Source organism: Mandrillus leucophaeus, unplaced genomic scaffold (assembly GCF_000951045.1).
Source record: "Mandrillus leucophaeus isolate KB7577 unplaced genomic scaffold, Mleu.le_1.0 Scaffold245, whole genome shotgun sequence".
NCBI classification, from domain to species: Eukaryota; Metazoa; Chordata; class Mammalia; order Primates; family Cercopithecidae; genus Mandrillus; species Mandrillus leucophaeus.
The window spans coordinates 2015573-2023659 of record NW_012102532.1 but is presented as its reverse complement, the minus strand read 5'-3'; the positions used below and the strand labels follow the sequence as shown (position 1 = coordinate 2023659).

Below are 8087 nucleotides of genomic sequence, written 5' to 3'. Positions count from 1 at the left end.
TAAGGGTTGAAAAAGAAGCTTCATTATGTTTGAAGTTCTCCTCCTGAGTGTTCGTTTGTTTGTTTGCTTTTTTTCAAGACAAGCTCTTGCTCTGTCACTCAGGCTAGAGTGGGGCAATTACACTTTTTTTGTGTGTCTTTTTTTTTTTCTTCCTTTTTGTGGAGAATGGGGTCTCGCTATATTGCCCAGGCAGGTCTCGAACTCCTGGGCTCAAGCTATCCTCCCGCCTCTGCCTCCCTGAGAGCTGGGATTACAGGCGTGAGCCACCGCGCCCGCCTGAGTGGAGCAATTACGTAGTGGAGCAATCATAGCTCCTGGGCTCAAGGGATCCTCCTGCCTCTGCTCCACCCAAGCACTGGGATTACAGGCGTGAACCACCATGCCCAGCTGGGTTTTTGAATTTTTTTATTTTTATTTTTATTTTAAAATTTTAAATAGAGGTGGGGTTTTGTCATATTGGCCAGACTTCTCTCGAACTCCTGGCCTCATGTGATCCACCCTCCTTGGTCTCCCAAAGTGGTAGAATTACAGGCGTGAGCCACCGCGCCTGGCCAGAGATAGTTTTTAAACTTTTAGCAATATTACAAATTTTTCCTCCGGATAAGTTATGTTAATGTGTACCCAGACCTGTGTATAACAGTGTTAATTTCCTTGTTTCCTCATCCACACAAGCTGTTGTCTTTTTTCATCTTGCTAATTGGATAGACAAAGACATTTCATTGTTTTAATTTGCATTTCTTTTTTTCACTAGTGAAGTTGAAAAGTTTTTATGTTTATGATAACAATAATTCTGCTGGACTGATATTTTTCTCATTTTATTTTATTGTATCATTTTAACTTTTATTTATTTATTTATTCTTGAGGACAGAGTTTCTGTTTGTCGCCCAGGCTAAAGTGCAGAGGCACAATCCCAGCTCATTGCAACTTCCACTTCCTGGGTTCAAGCGATTCTACTGCCTCAGTCTCCCGAGTAGCTGAGATTACAGGTGCGCGCCCCCATGCCCAACTAATTGTTTTCGTATTTTTAGTAGACCCAGGGTTTCACCATGTTGGTCAGGCTGGTCTCAAACTCCTGACCTCAAGTGATCTGCTCGCCTTGGCCTCCCAAAGTGCTGAGATTACAGGCATGAGCAACTGCACTCAGTCCTTAACTTTTATTTTAAATTCAGGGGTACAGGTGCAGGATGTGCAGGTTTGTTACCTAGGTAAATGAGTGTCACGGGGGCCCGTTGTACAGATTGTTTAATCATCCAGGTGTTAAGCCTAGTATCCATTCATTATTTTTGCTGATTCTCTCCCACCTCCTTTTCTCATTTTATGGATTAGAAAACTAAAGACTGGAGAAACAATTTCTCCAGGACCCCACAGCCGGTAAGTGATTGAGTTAGGATTTTAGTCTTAAGTCCATGACTGCAGAACCAGTTCTATACTACCTAGCTATGTTGCCTTGATTTGGTTTTCTTTTTTCTTTTTTTTTTTTTTTAAACGGAGTCTCTCTCTGTCACCCACGCTGGAGAACAGTGGCGCGATCTCAGCTCACTGTAACCTCCACCTCCCGGGTTCAAGTAATTCTCCTGCCTCAGCCCCCTGAGTAGCTGGGATTACAGGCATGTACCACCACACCCGGCTGATTTTTGTATTTTAGTAGAGATGGGTTTTCACCATGTTGGCCAGCCTGGTCTCAAATTTCTGACCTCAAAGGATCCACCCGGCCACCGCACTTGGCCAATTTTGATTTTCTGATTTGGGCTCAAAGTCCAGAATTACAGTGGCTTTGCTTATAGAATCTTTTTTTTCTTTTATTTTTTGTTTGAGACAGAGTCTCATTCTGTTGCCCAGGCTGGAGTGCGGTGGCATAATCTTGGCTCAGGGCAAACTCTGCCTCCCAGGGTCAAGCGATTCTCCTGCCTCAGTCTCCCGGGTAGCTGGGATTACAAGCGTCTGCCACCACGCCCCACTAAGTTTTGTATTTTTAGTAGAGATATGGTTTCACCATGTTGGTCAGGCTGGTCTTGAACTCCTGACCTCAGGAGTTCACGTCGGCCTCCCAAAGTGCTGGGATTACACGCATGAGCCACCGCACCTGGCCTGCTTATAGAATCTTTAAAAACAATAAAATTCTATCCTGTGATTTCTTAGGTAAGTAAAGTGAGGCCCAAATAGGTTAGCCTGGTATGACATATCAGACCATTCCAATTCTTCACTTTGAAAAATTTCCATGTCTGAGTATATATCATAAAAGACTGAGTGAATTGCCTAAGATTACATTGTTTGTTTATTTATTTATTTATTTATTTATTTATTTATTTATTTATGAGCTGGAGTTTCACTCTTGTTGCCCAGGCTGGAGTACAATGGTACGATCTCAGCTCGCTGCAACCTCTGCCTCCTGGGTTCAAGCGATTATCCTGCCTCAGCCTCCTGAGTAGCTGGGATTACAAGCATGTGTACACCACTCCAGGCTAATTTTGTATTTTTAGTCGAGACGGAGTTTCAGTATATTGGTCAGGCTGGTGTCAAACTCCTGACCTCAGGTGATCTGCCCACCTCAGCCTCCCAAAGTGCTGGGATTACAGGTGTGAGCCACCGCGCCTGGCCTACGATTACATCATAATTGGAGATGCTGTGCTTAACTCAGATCCCCTGACCGATTTGGTGCTTTTTCTGCTAGGCAACTGCACATTCTCTATTACTTCTTTTTTCCTCCATGATCAAACTACGTCTCTCCCTACTTTTTTTTTTCTTTTTCTTTTTCTCTTAGCTGTGCTCCGATGAACCTTTTTTTTTTCCCTTTAGGAACTGGGTCTCGCTATAGTACCCAGGTTGGCGTGGCACTCCTGAGCTCAAGGGATCCTCCCACCTCAGGCTTCCAAGCGGCTGGGACTACAGGCACAAGCCACTGCACCTGATCAACCTCCTCTTTAATTAATAATAATGACGATAATAATTATAGCTAACTTTTATTGAGTGCTTTCCATTCGGCAGACATTGTCCTGAGTGTCATATATACATTATTTTACGAGTTGCCCTCAGCACCTTAACAAAGAATGTTTTATTCCCACTTTACACTTGAGTGGCTTGCTCATGGTCACATAACTAATCAGTGGTGGAACCAGAATTTGAACCAGTTAGTCTGATTTCTGACCTTAAGTCAGGAAAATCAAATAAAGAAAACCCAAATGCAACCTACTCTTATTGTTGAAAAAAGGTTAAGATTGTAGATTAATTTAAAAGTGTTAGATAAGATACAAATAGGAGATAAGAGAAGTGGGACCTGGGAGTGGTGGCACATGCCTGTAGTTCTAGTTACTTGGAGGCCGAGGCAGAAGATTCCCTTGATCCAGTAATTCAAGGCCAGCCTGGGCAACATAGTGAGACGCTCCCTAAACCTAGTCTCTAACTCTAAAAAAAAAAAAAAAAAGGAATGAGGAAAACCTCACTATATAAAAGAGTGAGACCTCTAGAAATAGCAACCAATTAATTCCTTAATTTATTTTTTGCACAGATATTTATCGAATGTCTACTACCTGCCGGACACTTTCCTCACCAGTGGAGATACTTTGGGGAAAAAAGACACACTGAAGATACTTAGGCAAAGAGACGCAGTTCTGATCCTCAAGGCATGAGTTGTCTGAAAGGGAGGGAGGCACACTGTAAAATGCACTGCAAAAACTGTAATGGAGGGCGGGGCACGGTGGCTCACACCTATAATCCCAGCACTTTGGGAGGCGGAGGTGGGCGGATCACCTGAGGTCGGGAGTTTGAGACCAGCCTGACCAACATGGAGAAACCCCATCTCTACTAAAAATACAAAATTAGGCGGGCATGGTGGCACATGCCTGTAATCCCAGTTACTAGGGAGGCTGAGGCAGGAGAATCGCTTGAACCTGGCAGGCGGAGGTTGTGGTGAGCTGAGATAGCGCCACTGCACTCCAGCTTGAGCGACAAAAGCGAAACTCCATCTCAAAAAAACAAACAAACAAAAAACTGTAATGGATGCCCAAGTATGGCTGAGTGGGAGAAAGAAGTATCTCAATCTATTTTGGTGAGTCGAAATTGTGGAAGTAGAGGTGATCTTTGCACTTGGTCTGTGTAAAGGCTCTGAGAAGAAATCAGCTCACAGAACTACAAATAGGTCAATATAATTAGAGCATCCACACTAAGGATGGTGGGTGGTGAGAAATAAGGCTGGTGGCTGGGTGTGGTGGCTCATGCCTATAATCCCAGCACTTTGGGAGACCGAGGTGGGAAGACTGCTTGAGGCCAGGAGTTCAAGACCAGTCTGGACAACATGGCAAGGCCCCATCTCTATAAAAAATAAAACAATTAGCTGGGAGTGGTGCCCTACGCCTGTAGTCTCAGCTACTCCAGAGCCTAAGGTGGGATGATTTCTTGAGCCCAGGGAGTCGAGACTTGCAGTGAGCCAAGATCAGGCCACTGCACTCCAGCTTGGGCGACAGAACAAGACCCTGTTTCGAAAATAAATAAATACATAAATAAAAATAAAATAAAATCATGAAATCTACTTGGGTATTTGTCTGATACAGGGGTGTCCAATCGTTTGGCTTCCCTGGGTCACACTGGAAGAAGAAGAATTGTCTTGGGCCACACGTAAAATACACTAACACTAATGATGTTAGCTAACACTAATGATAGCTGATGAACTGAAAAAAAAAAATCACAAGAAAGATTCATAATGTTTTACAAAAGTTTATGACTTTGTGTGAGGCTGCATTCAAAGCCATCATGCGCTTCATGCGACCCTCTGCATTGGTCTGTGCAGATGATGAATTATAAGTCTATGAATTATTCACTGCTCTGTTCCTAGCACCTATCTCAGCACCTTGCACATAATAGATGCTTAGTAACTGTTTGTTAAATGAATAAATGCATGTCTCCTTTTCACTCTGTCTACTGCCGACAACCTCACATTGTTGTAGAGTTTATGTCCATGCATTGGTAATCTTTATTCTGTGAACTTTTTCCTGGAATAGTAGAGCAAGAGAAGAGAAAAAAAAAATTCCGTCTTCACATCCAATGGCCTTTGAGAAGCTGGGAAGAGAGCAATTCACACTTGATTATCTTACATCAGATAAATTAGCAGCCCCTGAATTGTTGGGCAGTCTGGCAGTGGAGCTCTCCCCGGCCTGATAGCCACTCTAGAGGCCATGCTTCGATTCTTGCCAGATTTGGCTTTCAGCTTCCTGTTAACTCTGGCTTTGGGCCAGGCAGTCCAATTTCAAGAATATGTCTTTCTCCAATTTATGGGCTTAGATAAGGCGCCTTCACCCCAGAAGTTCCAACCTGTGCCTTATATCTTGAAGAAAATTTTCCAGGATCGCGAGGCAGCAGCGACCACTGGGGTCTCCCGAGACTTATGCTACGTAAAGGAGCTGGGCGTCCGTGGGAATGTACTTCGCTTTCTCCCAGACCAAGGTAAGGAAATGGGAGTGTTATCCAGAAAAACATCTGGAACTGGGCGGTGTGAAGAAAGGACAATAGGAAATGGCAATTACTAATGTGACCTTGTGCTGGTATTTTTCATATTTTATCTCATTTAATTCCAGCCCACGATCCTGAGAGGAAGTTAGATATTCTTATTAAGTTTCTAACAGTAAGGAAATGAGGCTCAGACAGTAGGTAACCTGTAATCTATTCAAGATCATACAGCTAGTGTGTGAGAACAAAGTCAGAATTTGAAACAGGTTTTTGTTTTTTGAATCAACTGCTTTGTGCTTCAGTTGAGATGAAAGAGGTGAAGGAGGAATCGGAGCTCAGTTTCCCACTCTTCAGCCCATATATACACATCCTGCCATCTTCTGTGTGGCAAGCAGGGTATAAAAATTTTGAGGTTGGTTTGCCCAGGACTCCTGCTTCCCTTATTTGCACCTCCTGGCTACTCTTGTTGGGTGGCAAAGGTTATTCTAGATTTGTGAATAGAGAGTAATAATATATACAGTTGTCATATCCTTTTTTAAAAGGATCCCAGGGAGTGGCATCCAATACTTTCCCAAACTGACCACCCACCAAATAACTTAGGTCTTCCATTAACAGTAGATTCTCCAACTCCATTCCTGCCCCTTGTTCTCCCCACCCAATTCTTATTCAAAGTCTGAAATGGGTGTTGAGAATCTGCATGTCTATACAACCTCCCGGGTGTTTCAGATGCAGAATTTAGAGCCTTGGTTAGTTTTACAGCAAGTGGCGAGGAGATTTGAATATTTATTTGTCCAAGAAGCACTTATTGGATACCTATGGTGAGCCAGGAACTGTGCATGGCCTTGAGAATACAAGATAAAGTTTGCTTTTTTTTTTTTGAGAGTCTCCCTCTGTCTTCCAGGCTGGAGTAGAGTGGCACGATCTCAGCTCACTGCAACCTCCGTTTCCTGGGTTCAAATGATTCTTCTGCCTCAGCTTCCCAAGTAGCTGGGATTACAGACATGTGCTACCACACCCAGCTAATTTTTTAGTAGAGACAGGGTTTCACTATATGTTGGCCAAGCTGGTCTCGAACTCCTGACTTCAGGTGATCTGCCTGCCTCAGCCTCCCAAAGTGCTGGGATTACAGGTGTGAGCCATCGCACCCAGCCCAGAATTACCTTTTTAAAATGCATATTGAGTCATACTGCTCCTCCACGTAAAATTCTCATCTGCAGAATTCTGCAGGAGTTGACCCACCGTGCCCTGCCTGTTCTGACGCTGCTGCTTACTTCCCCAGTCTCACCTTTTACAACCTCTGCTTGCACACTCAACTCTAAGCTCATAGTCTATTCCTCCTAGAGCATGCATTCTTGGCTCATCTTCAAACGTGCTGTATCCAGGCTACCTGAAGTACTCCCTCAGAATTTGCCTGGTCAAGTACTTCAGGCTTTTCTTCTTCTTCCTCTTCCTCTCTTTTTTTTTTCCCTTGAGACAGGTCTTGCTGTGTCACCCAGGCTGGAGTGCAGTGGCACAATCTCAGCTCACTGCAGCCTCCACCTCCTGGGCTCAAGTGATCTTCCCACCTCAGTTTACCGAGTAGAGTAGTTGGGACTACAGGCTACAGGTGCGCACAACCACGCCAGGCTGATTTTTGTATTTTTTTTTTTATAGCGATGAGATCTCGCCATGAGGCTGGTCTCTAACTTCTGAGCTCAGGCAATGGCCTGCCTTGACCTCCCGAAGTGCTGGGATTACAGGCATGAGCCACCTTGCCCAGCCAAATTTTGTTACGTTTTGAATGATGCTTGAGAATGAAGAGGCATGGTGGTGGGGCGCCTAAGAGTGTTTGGATTTGAGTTGCAATTTCTCCCCAAGCTGAATGACTTTAGAAAATACCTATTTAAGGCCGGGGGCGGTGGCTCACACCTGTAATCCCAGCACTTTGGGAGGCTGAGGCAGGCAGATCATGAGGCCAGGAGTTTGAGACCAGCCTAGCCAACATGGTAAGCTCTCCCGCCCGCCGCCCCCACCCCTGTCTCTACTAAACATACAAAAAAAAAATTAGCCGGGTGTGGTGGCGAGCACCTGTAATTCCAGCTGAGGCAGGAAAATCCATTAACACCCAGGAGGCAGAGGTTGCAGTGAGCCAAGATTGCACAACTGCACTCCAGCCTAGGTGACAGAGCAAGGCTCCGTCTCGGGGGGAAAAAAAAACCAGAAAATACCTACTTAAGCGTGAAGTCATCCTACCAAACAAAATGATGGCGTTAGGCCAAATAAGTTATTTGTGGAAAGGGAAAAATTGAAGATGCAAAAAATAAAATAGTAAAAGTATACTTATTGGGTCTTTTCCTAGAGGAATAGGTAAAATTTGAAAATTCAGGCAGGAAAGTTAGCTTAGAAAACGGAGAGCACACTTGTAACTTCAGAAGAAGGGCATCCATGGACAAAAATCAAAGAATCACATTGTACTTCAATATGAGGAGAGGCTGGAGCAGTGGCTCATGACTGTAATCTCAGCACTTTGAGAGGTGGGAGGATCCTGTGACCTCAGGAGAGCAACATAGGGAGACCCTATCTCTACAAAAACTTAAAACAAAAATTGGCTGGGCGTGGTGGCTCACGCCTGTAATCCCAGCACTTTGGGAGGCCAAGGTGGGCAGATC

General features: G+C 44.4%; 1 protein-coding gene across 1 annotated transcript in view; it reads left to right on the top strand.

Moving 5' to 3' along the window:
- Nucleotides 1-5103: 5103 nt before the first annotated feature.
- Nucleotides 5104-8087, top strand: part of GDF3 (growth differentiation factor 3) — a 5693-nt gene continuing 2709 nt past the window's right edge. The window contains exon 1 of the mRNA XM_011983075.1: nt 5104-5436. Coding sequence (XP_011838465.1) covers nt 5169-5436 — 268 coding nt within the window. The 5' untranslated portion in view covers nt 5104-5168. The remainder of the gene's footprint in view (nt 5437-8087) is intronic.